At 39.7% G+C, this 25,065-nt stretch overlaps 1 protein-coding gene across 1 annotated transcript in view; it reads left to right on the top strand.

The window, feature by feature from the left end:
* The window catches only part of ABCA12 (ATP binding cassette subfamily A member 12), a 255,154-nt gene that overhangs the window by 68,061 nt on the left and 162,028 nt on the right, over nt 1–25,065 (top strand). Inside the window, exons 3-7 of the mRNA XM_082262043.1 lie at nt 7,619–7,745; nt 13,282–13,379; nt 14,943–15,001; nt 17,740–17,886; nt 19,354–19,487. Coding sequence (XP_082118169.1) covers nt 7,619–7,745; nt 13,282–13,379; nt 14,943–15,001; nt 17,740–17,886; nt 19,354–19,487 — 565 coding nt within the window. The remainder of the gene's footprint in view (nt 1–7,618; nt 7,746–13,281; nt 13,380–14,942; nt 15,002–17,739; nt 17,887–19,353; nt 19,488–25,065) is intronic.

Here is a 25,065-nt window from a genome sequence, read left to right as displayed (position 1 = left end):
TTAGACCCCCCAGACACAAAATCACACAAAAAAAATTCTTAAAAATTGTCATTTTTGATAAAAAAGCCAATTATTGAAAAAAATTTTTGATTTTTACTTTGGATTTAGTATCTGGGGGGTCTAAAAGGTGTACATGTGAAGTTTCAGCTCTGTAGCATGTCCAGAACCCCCCAAAAATTAGCATTTTCTTATAATTTTTATTAGAACAGGAATACGGCTTCTCTACGGCGCTTTTTCTTGCATTTATCGGGCATTTTTGGAGGCAGGCATGACTTTTTTTGGATTTAGTGTCTGGGGGGTCTAAAAAGTGTACCTGTGAAGTTTCAGCTCTGTAGCAAGTCCAGAACCAGAAAAAAGATAATTTTTCAGTAGAGCAGGGATGGTGGGACCCCTCTTTTACACTTATATGATCTTTTTTTGGGGTTCTGGACATGCTACAGAGCTGAAACTTCACAGGTACACCTTTTAGACCCCCCAGACACAAAATCACACAAAAAAAGTTCTTAAAAATTGTCATTTTTGATTAAAAAAGCCAATTATTGAAAAATTAAAAAAAAAAAAAAAAAAAGAGATTTTTTGATTTTTACTTTGGATTTAGTATATGGGGGGTCTAAAAGGTGTACATGTGAAGTTTCAGCTCTGTAGCATGTCCAGAACCATAAAAAAAAGATCATTTGTATTAGAAAACTTTAAGCACAGGAATATGGCTTCTCTGCTGTAACACCTTGCCGGTTTAATAGCAGGCATTTTTTTGGGTTCTTTGCAGTCAGGAAAAACATCTGTATAGTAGTACTGTGCACAAGTTCTGATGTTTTGCCTGCCTCCAAAATTCCCCAAAAAATGCCAGCAAAAACACACCTGGGCATTTTTTTTTTTTTGACGCTAGCGTTTTTTTTGGCATTTTTTGGGGTTCTTTTGAGGCAGGCAAAACATCTGAACTTGTGTATAGTGGTACTGTGCACAAGTTCTGATGTTTTGCCTGCCTCCAAAACCCCCCAAAAAATGCCAGCAAAAACACACCTGGGCATTTTTTTTTTTTTTTGACGCTAGCGTTTTTTTGGCATTTTTTGGGGTTCTTTTGAGGCAGGCAAAACATCTGAACATGTGTATAGGGTGTATATATAGGCATATATGTCTGAATATATACCCCTAGACATATATAGGTGTGATAGTAGCAGAAATATATTACTGTAAATGATTTCATTAGCGCAAGCATTTATTTCTGCTACTATCACACCTATATATGTCTAGGGGTATATATTCAGACATATATGTCTATATATCCCCCCTATACACATGTTCAGATGTTTTGCCTGCCTCAAAAGAACCCCAAAAAATGCCAAAAAAACGCTAGCGTCAAAAAAAAAAAATGCCCAGGTGTGTTTTTGCTGGCATTTTTTGGAGGGTTTTGGAGGCAGGCAAAACATCAGAACTTGTGCACAGTACCACTATACACAAGTTCAGATGTTTTTCCTGACTGCAAAGAACCCAAAAAAATGCCTGCTATTAAACCGGCAAGGTGTTACAGCAGAGAAGCCATATTCCTGTGCTTAAAGTTTTCTAATACAAACAATCTTTTTTTTTCTGGTTCTGGACATGCTACAGACCTGAAACTTCACATGTACACCTTTTAGACCCCCCAGATACTAAATCCAAAGTAAAAATCAAAAAATCTCTTTTTTTTTTTTTTTTTTTTTAATTTTTCAATAATTGGCTTTTTTATCAAAAATGACAATTTTTAAGAACTTTTTTTGTGTGATTTTGTGTCTGGGGGGTCTAAAAGGTGTACCTGTGAAGTTTCAGCTCTGTAGCATGTCCAGAACCAGAAAAAAAGATCATATAGGTGTTAAAGTTAAAGGAGGCTCCCGAACCACATCCCTGTTCTACTGAAAAATTATCTTTTTTTTTTTTTTTCATGGTTCTGGACATGCTACAGAGCTGAAACTTCACATGCACACCTTTTAGACCCCCCAGATACTAAATCCAAAGTAAAAATCAAAAAAATCTCTTTTTTTTTTTTTTTTTTAATTTTTCAATAATTGGCTTTTTTATCAAAAATGACAATTTTTAAGAACTTTTTTTGTGTGATTAATAGTTAATGGGGCATGACCCAGAACCCTAGGCACTTTTTAGGGGCATTTATTGGGTTTTAGGGCTTAAAAATGGTGTTTTTTGATTACAGAAGTTCGGGTCCCATTGATTTCAATGGGGTTCTGAAATCCGGGCCGAACTTTCGTGAAGTTCGGGTGTTCTGGTCGAACCGAACTTTTCAAAAGTTCGATCATCCCTAGTTATAACCCCTACCCTAATCTATCCACAAAATATGCTTTAGTTCTCTTTAAATATGAACCTAATCCCTACACAAAATCCATAAACTGAAAAGCTTCCGACACAGATTGCCATAGTGTTTGCAGTAATTATCAGAGTTTTCTCACAAACAGCCACAGTGGACTACGTTTTAGTGTTCAAAATGTCTCTGAGGATGGGCAGCTCATGCCACAGACAGGGAGGTCTGTTTTACAAAAAACAAAGAAGGCAATTGCATAAGTAGTGTATTGGAGCAAGACAAAACCCTTTTAGATGAGGAAGGCACACAGCAAAAAAGAAAAGTCACAGCTTTTGCTTTATAAGAGTGACTGGGATGTGGCCAATTACCTGTAGTAAATGTACTAGAAGTAGTAAGCCTGGTGCCAGGATTTCTTTTTTAAAAGCAATAAACAGAATGGTAATCATAAGGAAAAGTAACTTAGATATTAAACGGTAAGCAGGGATCCAGTGCTAGTTTTCCCTTTGTAGCAGTGCAGAGCTGTCTGGGCATTGGTTCTGTGAGCGGGGAAGGTTGACAGCAGAGGAGGGCAGAACACTAAACACTCACAAAACAGAGCCCAGTGTTGCAGCGTGCACGTTGTGGGGAGAGGAGGGGGAGGTGCTTCCAGGTAATCAGATGATGTGGCTGGTGTCTAGGCGACGCATTTCAGAGGTGTACTCCTTCTAAAAGCATTTCTCTGCTGTCAGCCTTTCCTGCTCATAGAACCAGGCCAGCAAGCTCTGTCCTCACTGCTACAAAGAGAAAACTATTACCAGATTCCTAATTGGTTTAACATAAAAGTGACTTCCCCTCTTGATTACCATTCTGTTTATTGCTACCAAAAATAAATCTTAATGCCAGGCTTACTATCTCTACTACACTTCTGAAAAACAAAGCAATGGACAAAGTACCTCATGAAACATGTTTTTGTTTATTGAAAATACTTATTTAAATGTACTCACTGATTAAGGAAAAAAATAAAAAAGGCACAGAATTTATGTGAAGAGTTTATGATTCTGACGTGTTTGTGTCTGTTTTAGAATGATTAAGGATTTTATTTCCTTGTAAGTATTTTCAGTAAACAAGTACGTATTTCACAAGGACAAAGCAAATTGTCCATTTCTTTGTTAACCCTAACTTATCCCTGACCTAAATTGAACTCTTTACATAAGAGGGGAAGGTTGAGACTTTGAATAAGACGTGTGACAAAGGCCATGATGGTAAAAATAGTAATAACAAATTGCATAAATGCACATATACATAACAACTGTAGGTAAAATGAGAAGGCAATGAATCTGAGCTGGAGTACATACATACATCAAAATTGCACAATACATCAGTCAAAATTGTACAAAATAAATATGTAAGAGTAACATGGTATTGGTATAGCCTTTTGGCTAAGATCAAGTGTAGTATCTGTTCTTATCAGTTGGTATGGGCCTTAGCTAGTACCAGTATGACCGAAACCCGGAGCGCTCAGAGTATTGAGGTATGGGGATTAGGTCATCTGGGAAAGCATGTGGGGCCCGCCGCCTTCTGATTCGAATGGGTTGAACTGTCCTAACCAGTTTGAAGGGGGCAGGAAAGCCGGTTCAGGGGGCCGGTGGAACTGTTCCTGGATGTAATGGGCTGAGGAACAGGATAGCGAGGGGAGGGCTTTCTCTCCTGGGTTTTGATCTGGCCTTGCAAAAGGCCTGTCCCCAGTGGTAGGCAAGCTCTCTCTAAGCTGTCCAGGTTCTGATGTCTGCTGGTGGGGATAGGCTACACTCGGTCTGGCCGGGGGCTGAGATTGAAAAAGCCCGTAGTGTAAGTGCCCCTGGGGTGACAGCCCAGGGGTGCCTTAATTTCTCACTGGTGAGGGGCAGCTCGCTGTGAGTTTTTTCGGCACCTTGGTCAATGCACACCTTTTTCGCACCTGCCTCTTGGGACAGGCCTTTTGGCTTGCACCAGAGGAATTTTTTATTCCGGCTGGAAGGCCTGCCTTGGTTCCTCACATGGCACCATTGCACTTTCCCCACTTCCCTTTCCCCACTTCTTTGTTTGTTTGTCTTTTTCTTTGGAGTTTGTCACTGCACTTTCACCTTTTTTTCTTTATTTGCACGACTGGAGTGTGTGGGTCCTCGGGCCCAGCCTTGAGTCTTGGGAGGGGGTGGATATGGCCTTTTGGCTTAGTTCGCCCTCTCTCATGGGGTCTCCCTTCGGGGGAGCCCCACTTAGTACTCAGTGGGGGCTGTTTCGGCAGTCCCCCTGAAGAACGGGGTCGGTCTGGTTTCGGCCAGACAGACCATGAGTACCTTAAATCCCTGTCAGGAGTCTTGCGCCCCGGGGGATCGAGGTTTCGGGGTCCTACCTCTTCGGAGGGAAGACCATACGATTTCGCACACCCTGTGCTTTTTTGTGTTCTCACTTTGTGTGTGTGCACTTTTTTATGCACCGGGTGGAGTCTTTTGAGTGTGTTGCACACGCTACGGGCTTTAAAAAGAAAATTGGTATAGGTCTGCATCAAATTAAGCTCGACGCGTTTCTGTGGACTAGTATTTCACTTCATCAGGAGCATGTGATGCGAATCTGTAAATTGAACTCTTAGCCTAAGCATAACACCTGAACTAACTCCTAACATAAGTCTAACCACTAACCTTAAATTTATTGTATACTACGTCAGCTATAACTAAAATATAACTTTGGTAAATACTGTTGACTTTGTTTATTGCTGGGCCGTGTTTGAGAATTTTCCCCTTTATACACTTTTCTGGCTGGTTGATATTCTAAGTCAGGGCATCAAAATAATGAGTTTTTCAAGCTTTTTAGTATCAGCTTTGAATTGGAATACCATTAAAGAAGACCCCTAGAGATATCTGCACACACCTTTAGATATCTCAAGGAGCCCAATTAAGTAGCAACTTTATCGTCACCTATGAAGTCAGATGTCACCACTCATGTGTGCCTAAAAAAATAAATACAATATAAATAAAGTCCTAGTAATAACAACAGATGAATTTGAGATACTACTGTCAAAAGTAAAACTGAGGGAGTGGACTAAAACATTTTTATGTGGTGAAACCCACTGTGTGCAGAGCATAGGCAGACTGTAACCAGGAGACAACAAAGAATTAAATGCAGCTGGATTTTGCAGCTGGGATCATATTAGCTGGAGTCAAAGTGCAGGCTGGAGCCATGATCAGGCAAACAGCACAATGTACCAAATCAGCAAACAGCAAACAAGTTTAGGAGATAAGCCAAGGTCATGATCAGGCAGACAGCAGGAGGTACCAAGTCCGCTGACAGTAAGCAAGGACAAGAAACAGGTCGAGGTCAGGATTGGCCAGATAGCAAGAGGGACCAAATGAGCAGATAGCAAGCGAGAACAGGAGGCAGGTCAGGGTCAGCAACATGAGAATATCTCGGGATACCAAATCAGCAGGCAGTAAGCAAGGTCAAGAAAGCAAGTCGGGTCAGTGACAGAAAGTATATACGAAGATGCATAAGAATAACAGGATCAAGACATGGGTCACAGGAATAGTCAGTAGCTTCTCAAAGCCATGTTTCAGTAGGCCATGTAGCAACAAATAAATGCTGGGCATGCACACTCATCTGTGCTCATAATATGAGGTACATATGCATAGAAATGCATGCTTGCTTAGGATGAGACTCTAAAAGCTGGGCCTTGTGCCATGTTGTGTGCTGCGCATGTTTCTGTGTAGGAGACATATTCTGGTACCTTCACTTGCCTTCCACACACTCATTCCTAGTGCTATCATGCAAATAATATGTGCATTCTATGGTCAGAATGCTTCTAGGCATGAAAAAAGGTAAGAAATACTGGTATTTTCACAAGGCATACAGTGTGGATTGAGGTCATGTACAGGAAGGGAAAAGGTGAGTAAGGTGACGAAAAGTGCCTTCTGCACAGTGTAAGGGTTAGATTTTTTTGTTTTTTTCTTTAGGTTTCTGTTGACTTTAGAAGTGTGATTTGGGTCCAGACTGAAGTATATGTAGCACCCTTGTTTTAATGCAAGGTTGCTGTTAAATTTAGTTGCTGGGCCTTAACTAGCCTGGCTGTAATTTTACTATGGTTAATTGAACTTCCCCTCTTAATCTGGTTTGACTGCGTTTCTCCCTTCCGTCAGTAGGTGGCACTGTTGCCTCTGACATTAGTGTGAGAAGTACAGTTAAACAAACTGTTAATGTCCATGTCTCTCTCAGCCAATTACAGTGTCACTACGGCATTCTGGGAGATCTTATTTAAGAGGGGGGAGGTCCAATAATCGGTCTCTTCCCGCCCGGACCCCCTTGGGGGAGGGTGTGTATTGCTGTGCTGCTGCTGGCTAGGCCTAAAGTCTGAGGCCTGGTCACATGCCTGGGATTTTGCTGAGGAGAGCCAGCGACCCACATGGGAAAGATCATCCACAGACATCCAGCAACCTGTGTGAGTAACCTGCCTGTTTCTTATGGAGGACAGCTGTCCAGACAGTACAGACCACAAAAAAGGGATTGAATCTGGTGGAGAGAAGTTGCCTCCCAGATCGATCTGAAGTTTTATGGATACCTAATGATTCTCTAGGTCTGTTATCCTGTACCGCTGTCTGAGTACCTGTCTTTTGCAATGGGAGTCTGCCTAATAGACTGTTCTTAAAGGGTGTCCTGGACCCTACCCCTCTCTCCCTCAGTTTATTTTTGACCTGTTGAGAAGAAATAAACTATCCTGTTCCTTCAGCATAAAAGTGACTGGCGAACATCATTTATTTTACCTGCATCACTACCCACCATGCCTGACAATCCACACCCACAGGAGGTATGTAGCCCCTCTTTGCCTCTGAAGGTCATCACTAGGCCCTAGGGGGTTCTGGGGGTCCGCTACATATAATTAGTTGTATATTTCATCTGTTTGTAACCCACCTATCACTAATTATTAGCACAAAGGGAAGCTTTCATTCTTAGTTTTATAAACAATTATCTCTTTACTGTAGTATTGTTACTGTCAATCAGTGTAACTCTCATTTAAAAAGTAAATCAATAATGGTTATATATATATATAACAGAATCAAAGTAAACATTTATTGATTTAGGTGGATCAGTTAAAAATATAACGTAATAAACATCCAACATTGGTTAAAAATACATTCACAATTTGCATTGGTTTCTTAGGTAGCCATTGGAAGAAACAATGAGAATAACTTGAAGTAAGACATGCACATGTAGAGACAGCATTACTGAGCAAGAAAAAAAACTTTTAGCATACTGTATCTAAAAGTAGGCTCCTAGCATATATTATGCAGCCTTGAATTCTCATGCGCAGGTTTATTTTTTCAGGTTATCTGGCTCCCAGGAATCTTCAGAGTACAGGGATGGTTCCATTTCTACAGAGCTTCCTATGTAACACAGATGTAACATGTAGTAACAAATCTTATGCACCAAACCCAGTTACTACAACAAGCAGGTAAGATGAATTTAATTTTCTGAGGTTATTTTTTTAGACAATGCATGGAATCAATCTGGCTGTAGTTTTTAGAGTTGTATTGTTCATCAATTACATAGAAGTACATGCACATAAACATCATAAGTGAACACACTGTCACATTTACATTTCGTAGTTTTACAATTCTGGTGTGACTTTCGCATACACGTGCTTTGAATTTTGTAATCAACTGCCATCTTCAATACATGTACCGTATTTATTAGAGTATAACGCGCACACGTGTATAACGCGCACCCCTAATTTTCGATTAAAAATCGGTATAAAATTTTGTTTCACACCAAGCATTGTAATTGACAAAAAAACGTTGTTGAACACGTGTGGCCATGATAAAAATAATTTATTGACAACGTAAACTGGTATAAACACAATACCGAAATAAAATTACCGGTAACAATATAAAGAGTTGTTCCCATTCTTCTCGAGTTAATTTTTCATCAGTGTCCCAGTTGGCAGGAACATCTGTTTCTCCAGTTTCTTCGCTTAAAATATGAAGAACACTGAATTACGGTACGCAAAACACTGAATTGTACAAAAGCAATGCTTACCGTAACGTGTGGGCGAGGCGAGGAAATGAAGCGGCGACCATACAGCGGATAATAAGAATTCTCACCCCCAGTTCGGGCCGCCCACTGTACGCGACGAGGGGACGTTTTTTTTTCTTCGCCTTCGCGTACAGTGAGCGGCTGCAGCCCGGAAAAGGCGCAGTGCGAACTCACAATTCGCCTGCGCCCTCAATGGACCGCCCGCCACTGCCACCCCACCCCAGCCCTCGTTTATAACGCGCACCCAAACTTTGATTTCTTTTTTTGGTAGAAAATTTTGCGCGTTATACTCGAATAAATATGGTACAATGATTTCCAAAACAAGCAACTGACTTTTTACCAGATACTGGTTGGATAATATATTGTCAACACACAAAAAAACTGCAACAGGGATACAGATAGTAATACACACCCGGTGAAGAAAGAAAGAAAGAAAGAAAGAAAGAAAGAAAGAAAGAAAGAAAGAAAGAAAGAAAGAAAGAAAGAAAGAAAGAAAGAAAGAAAGAAAGAAAGAAAGAAAGAAAGAAAGAAAGAAAGAAAGAAAGAAAGAAAACTATTAACACCTGGACAAGAACTGAGAGTAAATCTACCCTAACAGAGCCTTGGATAGTGGTAAAACCCAATATAAGTTCTAACCCTTTCTCACTCTATCCAAAACTGGCTGGACATATACGGTACAAAGCACCTTAATTGTTTTCAATATTGCTTAGTAACTAATATTTACATGGAACATTTGCATAAAATGCATAAAATAGTCATCAAATAGCTTTTATTTTCCAAGATCAGCTGAACCAAACAAGTACACATTGTATGTGAATGGGTACTGTCAAAGAGAAATTTGCATTCATACATGCTTTTTGGTTAATATGTCTAAAGGCTTGTACAAATGGGCAAATAAGCACAGTGTATTTGAGCAGCCTGAGATGATTATGAGATCATTTTAGTTCCTTCACAGGTGTTGTTGACCTGCCTCAAGGTGTTGTAAGTTGCTTTTGTATTCCAACTGAATTGTATGGGGAGGAAAGTAATTTTGGTGCCTACAATAATCACAAGCCCTTATAAAGTTGTTATATGAAATATGAATAAAGAAAAACTCAATGTGGTTCCTTTTGGACACAAATAGCTAGGACGACAATACATCATTACACCATGGTTTATGAAGTACCGTAAATTGATTCAAGAACAAAGTTTACAGTCAATATATTCAAGATTTGGTTGTGCATTCATTACCTTTATTCTTATTACTCAGGATTTATATAGCGCCAACAGTTTGCATAGCATTTTGCGAAATAAAGGGAGACAGTACAGTTACAATTCAATTCAATACATAGGGGTTAGGAGGGCCCTGTTTATAAGGACTTACAGTCTAAAGACATTCAATGAGAACCCACTGAAAAAAGGCATTAATTGTAAGGTATGAGCTAATGGAGCACAGTTTTTGGATAGAGACAGGATAGGCTTCCCTAAAGATATTCATTTAAAGTTCAAAGAATGTGGTTGTATTGTTTTACTTAGTGCTGTCAATCTAATGATGTGAAGTTACTTATGGGAAGGAAAAAACAGGGAAAATGTGGTCAGCTTGCTGGTTTTCTTTACCTGTCCACTGAGCAACATGGGGGTGAAGAGTTGATACCTCTTTGATCCAGGCAAACAGCAAAGTTGAGAGACAGATTCAGTATCTCACAAATGTAAGTACACCCCCCCACAACACACAGGACCTGGGCTGTCTGAGTTTTAAGACAGGCTGAACCGATTTATACAGCATTCAGCAGATAAGTTCATTACACATCCAGTATCTCACAAAAGTGAGTACACCCCCCACATTTTTGTAAATATTTTATTATATCTTTTCATGTGGCAACACTGAAGAAATTACACTTTGCTACAATGTAAATTAGTGAGTGTACAGCTTGTATAACAGTGTAAATTTGCTGTTCCCTCAAAATAACTCAACACACAGCCATTAATGTCTAAACTGCTGGCAACAAAAGTGAGTACACCCCTAAGTGAACATGTCCAAATTGGGCCCAACTAGCCATTTTCCCTCCCCAGTGTCATGTGACTCTTTAGTGTTAGAAGGTCTCAGGTGTGAATGGGGAACAGGTGTGTTAAATTTGGTGTTATCGCTCCCACTCTCTCATACTGGTCACTGGAATTTCAACATAGCACCTCATGGCAAAGAACTCTCTGAGGATCTAAAAAAAAGAGTTGTTGCTCTAATAAAGATGGCCTAGGCTACAAGAAGATTGCCAAGACCCTGAAACTGAGCTTCAGCATGGTGGCCAAGACCATACAGTATTTTAACAGGACAGGTTCCATTCAGAACAGGCCTCACCATGGTCGACCAAAGAAGTTGAGTGCACATGCTCAGGGTCATATCCAAAGGTTGTCTTTGGGAAATAGAGGTATGAGTGCTGTCAGCATTGCTAAAGAGGTTGAAGGGGTGAGGGGGTCAGCCTGTCAGTGCTCAGACCATTTGCTGCACACTGCATCTAATTGGTCTGCATGGCTGTCGTCCCAGAAGGAAGCCTCTTCTAAAGATGATGCACAAGAAAGCCCACAAACAGTTTGCTGAAGACAGGCAGACTAAGGACATGGATTACTGGAACCATGTCCTTTGGTCTGATGAGCCCAAGATAAACGTATTTGGTTCAGATGGTGTCAAGTGTATGTGTGTGTGGTGGCAACCAGGGGAGGAGTACAAAGATAAGTGTGTCTTGCCTAAAGTCAAGCATGGTGGTGGGAGTGTTATGGTCTGGGGCTGCATGAGTGCTGCCGGCACTGGGGAGCTACAGTTCATTGAGGGAACCATGAATGCCAACATGTACTGTGACATACACCAGCTCAGTGATGTCATCATGGAGGAGTGGAAGAGGACTCCAGTGGCAACCTGTGAAGCTCTGGTGAACTTAATGCCCAAGAGGGTTAGGGCAGTGCTGGAAAATAATGGCGGCCACACAAAATATTGACACTTTGGGCCCAATTTGGACATTTCCACCTAGACATTAATGGCTGTGTGTTGATTTATTTTGAGGGGACAGCAAATGTACACTGTTATACAAGCTGTACACTCACTACTTTACATTGTAGCATAGTGTCATTTCTTCAGTGTTGTCACATGAAAAGAGTTAATAAAATATTTACAAAAATGTGGGGGGTGTACTCACTTTTGTGAGATACTGTATGTGTAATGAACTTATCTGCTGAAGGCTGTATAAATCTGTTCAGCCTGTCTTAAAATCCAGACAGCCCAGCCATGTCCTGTGTGTTTTGAATCTTACATTGCCGTTAAGCAATACACTCTGGTCAAGGGTCCACTGCAGCCTAGACTGGAAGGGAAGGACCAGCAGCACACTAATGAGGTCAGCCTTAGGTTGCATGTCATTCCTTCTGTAAGCAGGTTCATAGCATGGACTGATAAAACTGTGTAAAGCAATAGAGGCTAGGATTGCCGTTCTGAATTAAGCTGCCAAGAGGGTTAAAGGAGGCAGATAACAGTTTGTAAAAAAAGTATGTAAACCTTAAATTTAAAAGTTGCGGTTTACTTTAACTTGTCCCTCACAAAGCTAATAGTAAAACATTTTATGTATGCAAAAACTGCCAAACGTAGTAAATACATGGGGATCCTGCCAGAATCAGAGATATTCCCTTCCTGTTTATTTCTGATCATGCTGCAGAAGCAGCAACATCCTAGCATAGTCAGTTTGTATCTTACAAGATGAAATACAAGATGCTATTTGCCTGTACTCTAGTAGTTTAATTACTGCTGACGCATTATACCCCAGCTCTGCACAGACAGCACTCCTGTAGGCAATGAGTATCAAGGGATATACTGTATATTTATTTTATTTATTTTATTTTAGGTACTTGTATAGCGCAGTCCATTTACGCAGCGCTTTACATATACATTACACATTCACATCAGTATATCCCCGTACCTCTGCCTACAGCCTAAGGGCTCTTTCACATGGTCCGCCTCCGTAGGCGGATCCGTGTTGCTCAGCGGGGATCGATCCGCGATCCCCGCTAAGCCGGGCGGATGACAGCTCCGTCTCCGCTTGCAGAGCAGAGAGGGAGGTGTCTCAGCACCCGCTGCCCTCTATGGGGGATCGGAGGAGAGCGGACCGCCTGTCCGCTCTCTTCAGATCCGCTCCGCTCCGATTACTGAACGGATGGAAAAATAGGGTTTCCATCCGTCCAGATTTCAGCACAGGATCGGATGCGGATGGCAGCGGGTGTCAGCGGAGGTGTCTCCGCTGACACCCGCTGCCCCATAGAGCTGCATGGAGGATCCGATCAGATCCGCCTAAAAAACTGACAGGCGGATCTGATCGGACCGCCCGTGTGAAAGAGCCCTAAGGGTTTGTGAGCCCACCACCTTTAGAGCTGGGAAGGGGGGGGGGGAATAAGGAGATCCAGTGATAACCATGGATAAATAATTAATTAATGAAAGCAGTTTTTTATTTTCTCATACAACGCATGTTTGCAAATCATGTGTGCTTTGTGTAGCTGCTCAATCAATCATTCTAAAATATCAAGTGTACAGTGGTCCTGTTTTCTTTTTTATTTATTTATTTTTTATTTTTTGCTTAAAAATGTACTTACAATAGTTTTCAGGCTTTAATTTGTGCTTTGCATGCTTCCTATCCTCCATTAATGCACCTAACAGCTACTAGTATTTCTGGTAACATTCTCCTGCCCTGTAGAACTGAATGTATCTGCACGAAGATGTGTAGTTGATTTAAGGGATGAGCAGAAAAGGGTGGTTACGTTTACATACACAAAGGGGTCATGGAGAATGAAGGTAGCCACCCTAGAACAGGAAGTGTGTGCATTTATTTTATTTGATAAAAATCTGAATTAATTGTCACTTTAATTATGTTTTAATTAATATATAACTGGAATAATTTGTGTTTTTTTTTTTTTTTATAATCTGTTTGCTTTCATTACCCCAGGTTAAAAAAACGGTTTGCTGATTCAGGTGGAGGAGATTCAGGTGGAGGAGGTTCAGCATTCCTGATGAGAAGTGCTACTGGTGAGACAGGAAGCTCATGTTAGCTATTTCTATTGTGATTTTATTGAACCAACTGTGCTTTACATTCCTTAGTTCCCATTTGTCACAAACAGAAGAAGTCACATTTACTGACAAATAAAAAGCTTGTTTTATCACCAAATATTCAATAACTGCGCACAGTCATTTGTATTTCTCCTTTGTAAGATGCAGATTTTTTTAAAGAAAACATGAGTGATCACACCTAACACATTTCTTATATCTTTAATATAATTTAAATAAACCATTATGCATCATAGAACAGCACAATTAGTAATCAAACTGTAACAATAAAGGAAAATAATTAAATGATCCTATTCAAAAGTTTGTATTCCCTTATTCTTAGTATTGTGTATCGCTCCCTTTCGCATCAATGATAACTTGCAGTGATAACTGCTTGATAGTTATGAATGAGGCCCTTTATTTTTTCATGTGGCTGCCCATTCTTCTCTAAAATGGCTCACAGACTTTGATCAGGTCAGAAGATTGTGATGGCCATTCAAGAACCCCCCATTACTGTAATAAAGGTTCTACATGACCTTATGTTTCGGACCATTATCATGTTGAAAAGTCTAAGTGCACCCTGTGCACAACTTGCAGGCTAGAGAATGCAAATATTCCTCCATTATTTTCTGAAAGTATGCTGCATTTATTTTTACATCAAATTTGAGTTAATACCCTGTACTGTTGAAGCTTGCACACCTCCAAAAGAACCAAGATCACAGTAAGAATGATTTGCTTATCTTCTTAAGTCTTGATGAGTCATCTTCAAACATATTATATATGGTTGTAATCATAAAGTGCAGCTCATTACTTCATGTGCTTTTGATGCAGAATTTTGAGGTGCTGCTTGGGGTATAGTAAGTTGGTTGTGGTATTGGTTCAGCAAAAAAGGCTAACAGTTTACTAATTCTGCCAGGGTCATGTACACTTATGAGCACAGCTGTGTGTACTGTTTATGTCTTTAAAAATTTAGCCTCTAAAGGCTGTCAGTTTAATACAATACCATTGTAGTTACCTTTCAGGTTTCAGTTTAATCTTTATTTTTGTAGCCCACAGCATAGAAGCCTAAGGCTTCATTCATATGGGCACTGAGGCCTGTAGACCCTGAATAGCTTGTGTGTTTATATAGATTAAGATGCCAGGTGCTGTATGCAGGCATCCCGTGTAATTGTACAGGTATACAGGTATGCAGGCACTGCATGGACTACTTGTCTCAAACTAAGGGGCAGATAGTGTGCATTTGAGGTCTCTCGCCCATGTGCCTATCAAATTGTGATAAGCGGATGTGTCCATGCACCTGCTGTATCCCCATAAACTTTTACAGCTTTCCTGCATGCAACACCTGGCAGCTCAAGCCACACAAAAGGCCCTGTGTGAACAAGGTCTTCATTTTAAAAATGAAACATAACTGCTTGCCAATATCCAAAGTGAAAAAAAAAATTATATAAAGACTGCTGTTAGAGCTTTAGAATGGTATCTTAATAACATAATATCCTATGATGTTAGTGGTGCTGATTAGAATTTCACAGGAGACTCACATCAATTTCTTATTTCTTGTTTTAGGGTACATAACATTGGCAGACAACTGGACAGCTGCTGTAGAAATAATGAATACAGGAAAGGTAAATGGGCTGCCAAAAAGTAAACAGTATAGCCATTCTGGTAACAATGTAGCAGGTGAATAGCCAAGGACCTCAACGCTAAAGCAGTGTTTTTGGTTGAATTTAAAACCGTTTTTAAAATTCTATATTTTCACTGATAAAATTGTTTTTCTGTGCAGTTTCCACACTGTTAAAATCAATGTTGTATTTATTTGAATCAGAGAAACCTTTATTAAAACAAAACAAAGCAAACACATTTTAGAGCATTCAAGCTGACATTGAGCAACGTCGTATCAGTACATCACACAGAAGAGTATCATGATACTAGTAACACTTCAGTGTCTGACCTGATCCCGGTTCGAAGAGCCACATAAATCCTACAAGCCACAATCTCCCATAAACAATATAGTTTTCTATGCTTACTCATGACTTTTATAGTTATTATACTATTAGAGGAATAGGACAATATATAGTGAGGATCAACCCAACAGTTTATTCATTAAGGCTGTATTTTGACATATATGGTCAGTATCGTATTGGTCATCAGGACTGCCAGGGGTAGCACACACCTTTCTACGATTGATGTCACTGATAGTCAACAATAACTTGTATGTAAAAGTTTGTCAACCGGCCCACCAGTGCAATCTGCCTAGTTCCCATCAGGGTGAACCACAAAGAGCTTCTTGCAGAAAGAAGGCTGATACAAGATCAATTACCTTGAACCAAGAGAAAGAGAGAGCAGCAGAAACTGGGCTTTACTGATGCAATCTCCATCTTTATTTGAAGTGTGAAAGATTTCAGCAGAATTTTCTATATTTCTAATCTATCTTGTTTTTTTTTTTTTTTTATTGTAGTGGAGTAACGTTTTTCCATGTCTGTATTAAGGTCCTTTATAGAGATCAGAAAAATTGTATACGCTACCGTGGGGTGGTACCACGAGTGCGTATAACATAATAACCTGTGCCATGTCCCATCATTGAGATTGAATAGAGATCAGCATAACATGGACTTTATAGTCACCAATAGTAAAAAATATCACAAAATTTATTAAGTATATAATAAAATTACACATGACATCACAATTAAAAGCCATATAAAAAGAAAATACATCACATAGCCAAACCGCATGTGTCTGTCCCTGGAAGACCTTGATACTCAGGGTTTACCAGTGGTGGGCACTGCTGATAAGGCTGAACAAAGACAATGTTTCGCTTGCAATGTGTCGCTTCTTAGGGCCAGTTCACACTATTGCAATGCGGGAACACTGCAAATATACTGCGTGTTCCCGCATCGCATCCGCAGCACAACCATGCGATCCGATTCTGCTGAGGACGAAAAAAATTGTCCTGTGCGAGTTCACTGCGATTGCGATGCGAATTCAGCCATACAAACTGTATGTCTGAACTCGCACCACACAGACATCGCATGTGATTTTAGGAGCAGTGCGCTCTGAATCATATGTGATGTCTGTGATCGCATGAGTGTGAACCGGCACTTCAGGAGCTCATCAGAACATTCTACATGGATAAACAGAATCAACATAAATACACAGTACATATTATCAAAAAGACAGATAGCGATAGAAATCCCATAAATGTAAAACTCGTAGTGCCACAAATCACGATGGGAGCCAGCATGCATTGGGTAAGGAGTGGAAGTGGGGACACATAAGGTAATAGTTATTAAATAGTATGTGGTAAAATATCGTCACACGGAAAAATAAGATAAAACCACTGTGCAAAAAAATCCATACACATGACACTTACATGCCACAGAAAAAAACCCGTAGAAGTAGGAATGCAGAGCCCTACTGGTTTTCTTGGTTCATAAATGTGGGTACAAGTAAGACCAAACTGGTTCAGGAACCATTCATCTGATAGTAAGTAGGGTTTCAGCCACTAGGGGGCAGAAAATATGTAAGTATATATCAATGTGCAAGTATAAATACACATCCATATATAAAAGGGGAAAGCAACCGTATACCAATTCTGGCCATGCAAACCTGCTAAATATGGTGACGGAGCTGTGGAAGAAGGAAATCCAATCTGGGATAGAGTGGATGGAGTGAGAGACGGTGTTATAGTATGTGTGCTCGAATTAAATGAGGTAGCCTTAGTGCCTGAAGTGACTTTCATTCCCCAATGAGGGCGTGGAAGGGTGATGTAACATTTGAAGTGCTTGAGCTGCAACAGCCCCAAGGTAGAGATCGTGCGGGTTCGCATTCGGTGTGTATTAATTTTTTTGCACAGTGGTTTTATCTTATTTTTCCGCATGAGGATATTTTACCACATACTATTTAATCACTATTACCTTATGTGTCCCCACTTCCACTCTTTATCCAATGCATGCTGGCTCCCATCGCGATTTGTGGCACAGCGAGTTTTACTTTAATGGGATTTCTATCACTATCTGTCTTTTTGATAATATGAACTGTGTATTTATGTGTATTATATTTATCCATGTAGAATGTTCTGATGAGCTTCTGAAGAAGCAACACAGCGCGAAACATGCCGAGCTAGAACCTACATCTAAGTCTTTGTTCAGCCTTATCCACAGTGCCCACCACTGGGAGAACCTGAGTATTGAGGTCTTCCAGGGACAGACACATGCGGTTTGACTATGTGATGTATTTTCATTTTATATGGCTTTTAATTGTGATGGTCTCTATTCAATCCCTTTATAGAGATCATCATGGAATTGGAGTGTAAGACCCTGCAGCAAGGTTCCCTAAATAACACTTTGATTTTGATTTTTTCTAGTCAGTGATGGAGGGCATCAGTTCAGGGGATTTGAAAGGAGCATTGTGCAGTACCATCAACCTGTACCCTACACAGCAAGCTTTACAGCAGTTTTGTCAATCTAATGAAACACTGGCCACCTTTGTGATGGGGGCACTTTTTTCACAGGTAAGTTATGCATATATTGTAAATACTGTAAGTAAATTGTTTGGAGCACACATAGATAAAGCTCAATGAGAGCAACCCAATCTGAATGGAACCTGAATTTTCTGATCTGGAATAAAGTTTTTTTTTTTTAGAATTTTTGCATTGTTAAGTGTTTTGCCCCACCTATGTTCAACTTCCCCTTGAAAATTCTTAGGGACAATTCAACTCTACCAATAGCTTCCTAGTGCATTACAATGGTAAGTAAGCAGAGTTTTACTGTTCATTTAGGTTGTAAAGCAGACCTCAGCCATAACTATTTCCCCAGCCATCATACAGTAGGGCCAGACCGCTGCTGTCCATATGAAAGTAGCAAATCGCTATGCTGTAGTCCAACATTCCCTCTTGTGAGTCAGAGCTTGAGCCCTCTACTTAGCAAGCAGCATGAGCCCTGAGCAGCTGACATTTCTTAGTTTGTATACTTTAAAATGTATGCACAGCCAAAACTATTTAATTTTTTTATCTTTTGTGTTAGATGGAATGTGCAAGCATTAGAATTTCTTTCAGGTTTGTATTAGTCTGTGCCATCTTTAGAGAGATGCATCCACTTTATTGGTTCTGGTGGCCATTGTCACTTGGTAAAGAAAGTGATAAAAACTACAAAGCTTTTGAGTGTCACAGGAACAGGAAACATTTTCAATGTGGACTCATAACTACAGTTTTAAAGGGATATCCCCTCTCTTTGGAGAGCTCTCTTTTTACTTCCTGCTCTGTCTCTGGGACAGGGAATGAAGGTAAATTACCCTGAAGGGACACAGACAGCAATAATAAACCTGTTAGGAATCCAACCCCTTTATCCAAATTTAAATTTAAAAAATGGCCTTTTCTATTATTTACTGGTGCAGGTGACCTTTTTCAAAGGTGTCATTTCAGACCTTATGTATAAAAATTGAAGGAAACCCAAAGAATCCAATCATATTAAAGCTGTTCTGCCACTATAGAAAAAACAAGCAATAAGCAACCTTGATAGTTTCCTTAAGCAAATCGCCTACGTTTACAATAAACCAATGATTCATTCCAAACGCCTGTCTCTCTGCCATTATACTATTCACTGTTTTTAGGCTTTTCTCATGAAATACATTTACTGCACATAGAAGTACAGGTCCTTCTTTTTCTTTATGTGTGATTCAAAAGGCATAAGGACAATAAAACTATGAATATTTCTAAATACCAATTGAAAGAAGGCAGAGGTCCTGCATTGTCAAGCGGGAGGATCATCATATATTCCTGAGTAAGGGTACTTTAAGGAAAAAGAGCTTCCAGTCTGGGTGAGTAGTTAGATAGTTAGAAGTAGGCCATCCCATCCTTATTTTTGATTAATACATTCTTCTATCTTTACAAATTCATGCTATGACATAATAGATTTGGCTCTTCTATCTGTACAAATTCATGCTATGACATAATAGCTTTGTTTCTTGTTTTGCTATGAAGGCAAGCACCGTGTCATCTACGCAGATCCTTGGATTAGTAACGGATATCTCCACAAAGGTGGAAGTGTTACAAAGTCAAACAGAACTATGGAATTTTCTGCTGATGTTACCAGAATATTTAAGGAACCCACAAAGGTAAACAAGCCAAAACTAAGTTTAAATGGAGGTGTTCGGGGAACAAATATATTTCTTTTCTAAAGTCTGATTTCACTTAGTTGAAAAAGGGTAACCTCCCAGTTTGGTACAAAGAACATTTTATAGTTCAATATTCTATGAGGTTAGGAGTTTCTCTATGTGACATTGGATTCCAGGAATGGATGAATCTGTGAGCAGCAAAATGTAATAATATAATCATTTATATCAAATATTTTTCCTGAGATTTCAAAGGCATACCTTTAACACATGACCGGGTAACATATGACTGGGTAACACATATATGCAGCATCCAGGAGGTGGGCTTTAAATGTGGGCCATGTATGTATGTGTTCTTGTGTTTGTGCTGGGAACACACCTAATCGCACTCTCCCAGAGCTGAGACTGGGCTGTTGGTGACAGCTTAGGTTCTCTACGAACAATTGGGACCCGGGGGAACCAGATCCTGATTACATGGTCGCTGTGATAGACTCTGATTGGCTATCACAGTAATCATTCAATCTGTAGCCCATAATGTTGTTTTGTCTCTATGATCACACATTCCCTGTAGTGGGGAGAAGATACTTTGGGGGCTCTTGTGAAAAGGAGGTGCCTTGGCCCATCCAACTGTGCTGATTTGGGGCAGCTGCTTTCCCCTGAACCATCACTAGTCTCACTAAGATATATTTCTGAAAACTAGAGAGAAAAAATGTGCATTGCACATAATAAATATGTTACTGTTAAAATGAGCATTGAAAAAAATAACTGAAATCCTGGAATTTTTGACACATACTTATAGAAAGAGTATTTCCTTTTTGCTGAGTTTAGATTTATTAACAATCTACTACACTGCCAGATTGTTTCTAGATATGCTCACACTGGTTGAAAAGTTAGAAACATTCAGCCGTTTATTGCCCATGTTACTAATGGCCTCTATGATTAACAAAGTATTAGTAAATCAAATATACAGAAAGAAAAGAAAAATGCAAATGCATCATTTGGGTAATTACTGTATGTTTCTCTAAAATGTTATCATAAACAACTACAATGAATTTGCATTAAGTCACTTGTCAGAGTAAGGGTGACCACAAGAGACTGCTTAATGAGTCATTGTTATTTTCCTTGCTTGTTTGTAAGTATAACCAAATCATGCTGACAAACTACTCATTGAACTACTGTATTTTCCCCGCTTCTTGTATTTTATTGATATAAATAAGAGCTAAAATATGAAATTAATAAACAGAAGCTGATTTAACTTGGTAAAAGTTGGTAGAAGGTGCTGTCCTATGCTGGCCAAACACAATTCAAATTTGGCTGGTGGCCTTGTCTAGCCAGGTGGAAAGTGGTTGGCCAAACCATTACTGCATCCAATCAGATGCAGTCATGGTTCTTGTATTCAGACAGCTGCGGTTGCTGAATGTCTGAATACAGTTGCAAGGGAAATTCCTTCATCCTCGCTAAACAGAGTTTGTGGAGGAATATATTCGATTTCTCTCAAAAAGCCTGCAGGATGAATAGGAGAAATCTATACATGTATGGCTAGCTTTATTCATAAGGCAGGTCATACATTATGCAATTTTCTTTCCTTTCATCCATGTGCTGAAGGAATAAAAATTGTGCTATTGTGTTCTGCCAGTGGGGAGTACAAGGAGCCTTCCCCACCGGCAGAATACAATGATCACAACTGATCAGGAGTGACCAGCAGTGATCAGACGAAAAAAAAACCAGTATAAAATTCAGTACAACCAGCTAAACCATAGACAGATCCAAATTCATTCAGTTCCTTCTGAACCGGCTTAATTTTTTTTTCTATATATAAGCATAAAAGGAATTTTACCTGATTTAGATAATAATCCTTATGACTATGGAGACCTATCGATGTTTGGGAAATAGTTGATAAACTAGCTTGAATTTCCATTGTTTTACTAAGATAAGATCATTGTGGTGGTATAAGCGTTAACCGGTTCCGGACCGCTTACCGCATATATACTGCGGCAGGCTGGCCCTTCTGCGCGAATCAACATAGGGCTACATCGGTCGCCCGGCTGCAGGTAGGGGGAGATCATGCGTTGCCGGCGGCGTGCTCCCGCCCCCACTCAGCAGCGGGGACTCCCATTGCCGCCTAACACCCGCGATCTTTCCCCGCTGAGAGAGAAAAAGGTCAGCTGTTGTAAACACAGCTGACCGTTTTTCTCCCTGCAATGATTCTATGTAGGATCACAGGTCTCTGTGATCATTTCACAAGCCCTGCCCCCATACAGTTAGAATCACTCCCCTAGGCTCACATTTAACCCCTTGATCACCCACAGTGTTAACCCCTTCCCTGACGGTGTCATTATTACAGTAACAGTGCACATTTTTAGCACTGATTACTGTAGTAATGCCACTGGTCCCCCCAAAAGTGGCATAAATGTCAGTTAGGCATCTGATCTGTCTGCTGCAATGTCGCAGTTCGGCTAAAAATTGTAGATCGCCGCCATTACTAGTAAAAAAAAAAAAAAAACAATAAAAATGACATTAATCTTTCCTGTAGTTAGTAGACGCAATAACTTTTGCGCAAACCAATCAAAATACGCTTATTGCGATTTTTTTTACCAAAAATATGTAGCAGAAAACAAATTGGCCTAAAATGTTTAAACATTTTGATTTTTAGATTTTTTTGGGAATGTTATATAGCAGAATGTGAAAAATATTGTTGTTTTTTTTTTTTTTTTCAGAATTGTTGCTCTTCTTTTGTTTATAGCGCAAAAAATACAAAATCGCACAGGTGATCAATTAACATCAAAAGAAAGCTCTATTTGTGGGAAAAAAAGGACATCAATTTGATTTGGGTACAGCGTCGCACGACCGCACAATTGTCGGTTAAATTAACGCAGTGTCGAATCGCAAAATATGGCCTGGTCATTAAGGGGGAAAATCTTCTGATTCAGAAGTGGTTAATGTTCATGTACCAATTGTTTGAAACAAAATAATTGCCCAGCGATCATATCTTACTGGCAACTTTTTTCTTCACACTATGTGTTGTAAACAGTGAATGGTTGACACTTGTCCTATGAAATCTCTACTCCTGAAATACAGGACTTATTGACATTGTTTCAGAATCTACCTGCTTAGTCACAGACACTCGAAGCCAGGTCACATAATGTAGCATTAGCGGATGTTCAATTAATTAGATTACATAATTGTTGGCAATACATAACGATGACTAAGCTGCAATCATTGTGCTTCTGTTGCTTAAGATATTGACAAATGTCTCAAAGCGATTACAAGTTGTAGCCATCTAAAGAATGTATGTCACACTGGAATGTCTAACAATAGGCGGAGTGTGAATATTTTAAGCATTTCCTTTTACACTGGATAAAGGAGTATGGAGTACAAAAGTGAAATAGTGAAAAAATGACATAATATAAATATTGTGCTTCAACACATATTCCTTTCATATAAAAATATTGTATGGTGAATACCTTCCTTTTACACTGGGATTTCCTGTGCAATAATTAATTTTAATGCTACTGTGCAATATCTATCTCACCTTTGCCATACCTAATTTCTAAGTAGTATTAACTGGTACCTCCCTATTTCAAGGAGCTCCCAGATTGCCACACGTAATACATAAATTAACCCAACATTCCTGCAGAGATTTCCTATTTCTTTATTCCTTTTAAAAAATGGTATTATTTAATAAAAGCATAGAACAGTAGATATCAGTTCAATGAAATTGGTTACAGTACATGGAGAAAATGAACTGATCATTAGAACAGAACTAGAAAAGACAAGACAGGCTACACGAGGTGGGGAAGGGGTCGGAACACAGCAGTCTCAAGAAAAAGTCTCAAATGTGTCAGCTTCTGTATGGTGGTCAGCTAGTACTGGTGAGAGGGTAAAGTTAATGCGCCTATCAATTTGATGAACTTGTGATGGAGTCAATTCAGAATGTAACCACTTGACCTCCGGAAGGTTTACCTCCCTTCATGACCAGGCCATTTTTTTGGGTTACAGCACTGCATTACTTCAACTGACAATTGCGTGGTTATGCAATGATGTACCCAAATAAAATTGATGTCCTTTTTTTTTTCCACAAATAGAGATTTCTTTTGGTGATATTTGATCACTTCTGTGGTTTCTATTTTTTGCAGTAAGAAACAAAGAAAGACAGGCAATTTAAAAAAAAAAAAAAAAAACGAAATATTATTTCTTACTTTCTGCTATAAAACATATCTAATAAAAAAATGAATAAAAAAAAATAATATGTATTCTGTGATAGGGAAACCCCAAAACTCAAGAGGTTTCAGTAACGTTGACTGCTGAAGCCGAATTTAAATTTAATGCAGGGAGAGCAACAAGCAATGTTACTGAAACCCCTTGAGTTTTGGGGTTTCCCTATCATCTGCTACATGTTTTTGGTAAAAAAAAAGAATCCCTATAAGCCTATATTAATTGGTTTGCACCAAAAGTTATAGCATCTGCAAACTATGGGATAGATTTATGGAATTTTTATTTTTATTTTTTTATTTTACTACTAATGGCGGCGATCAGCAACTTATAGCGGGACTGTGACATTGCAGCAGACAAACTGGACGCTGACTCTTTTTGGGAACCATTGACACTAATATAGTTATCAGTGTTAAAAATATGCACTGTCACTGTACTAATGACACTGGCAGGGAAGGAGTTAACATCAGGGGTGATCAAGGGGTTTAACTGTGTGCCTAACCTGTGCTTGTGTATACTTTGTGAGGTGTTTGTACTATGGAAAGGCAGAGATCCATGTTCCTGCTTTGCAGGAACACAGGATCGCAACCTTCCTTCTCACAGAACTGCGATCTGCCTTTCAGCCTGTTTCTCAAACGATCGCGGGTAACAGCGGACATTGCATCCACTGGACCCGCTGATTGGCTCCCGCTGTGCCCAACCACAGCAAGAGCAGGTTGCCAGCAGGGCGCGTGCGTGTCCCAGACCCTGAATTGCAGGATCACGTACAGGCGCAGGATCCTGCCCAGGAGAGCCGACTTGCAGCTGTATATACACAGTATACGGTCAGCAAGCAGGTAAAATAGGTTTGAATCCGTTAAGGTCTGTAATGTGGCAGATTGTAGAATATGAATATAAAAGGATGTTTCTTCATATTTTCATGAAACAAAAGGATAGGTCCCCCAGTCTTTTCGCAGGTGAGCTTTGTACTAGTTATATACCTCCTATATAAAAAAATTTTGTTTTTTGGACTAAAAACGTAGAATCCATGTTCCTTGGTTTAAAATAGTCATAGTCAGTCAATGGCATTCGTTGTGAATAGTAGGATCAGTTGTATTAGTTGTGTGGGGAGTCACAATTGTTCACTGCTGAAGTGGAAGGAGAAACCTTGTTTCTACAGCATGACCTTGAGACCTTGTTCTCTCTGTCATTACCTGTAGCTTAGGAACATAGGTGAGGTCAGGTAACAGGATTGCAAATACCTGAGGTCCTTTACATAAGACAGAGGGGTTGATTTACTAAAGGAAAATAGACGGTGCACTTTGAAAAGTGCAGTTGCACTCTGAAAGTGCAGTTGCTCCAGAGCTTAGTAAAAGAGCAGAAGCTTTGC

Source organism: Pelophylax lessonae (assembly GCF_965119305.1).
Source record: "Pelophylax lessonae genome assembly, chromosome: 6".
Lineage (NCBI taxonomy): Eukaryota > Metazoa > Chordata > Amphibia > Anura > Ranidae > Pelophylax > Pelophylax lessonae.
The sequence above is the reverse complement of the archived record's forward strand: the minus strand, read 5'-3'. Positions and strand labels throughout refer to the sequence as shown.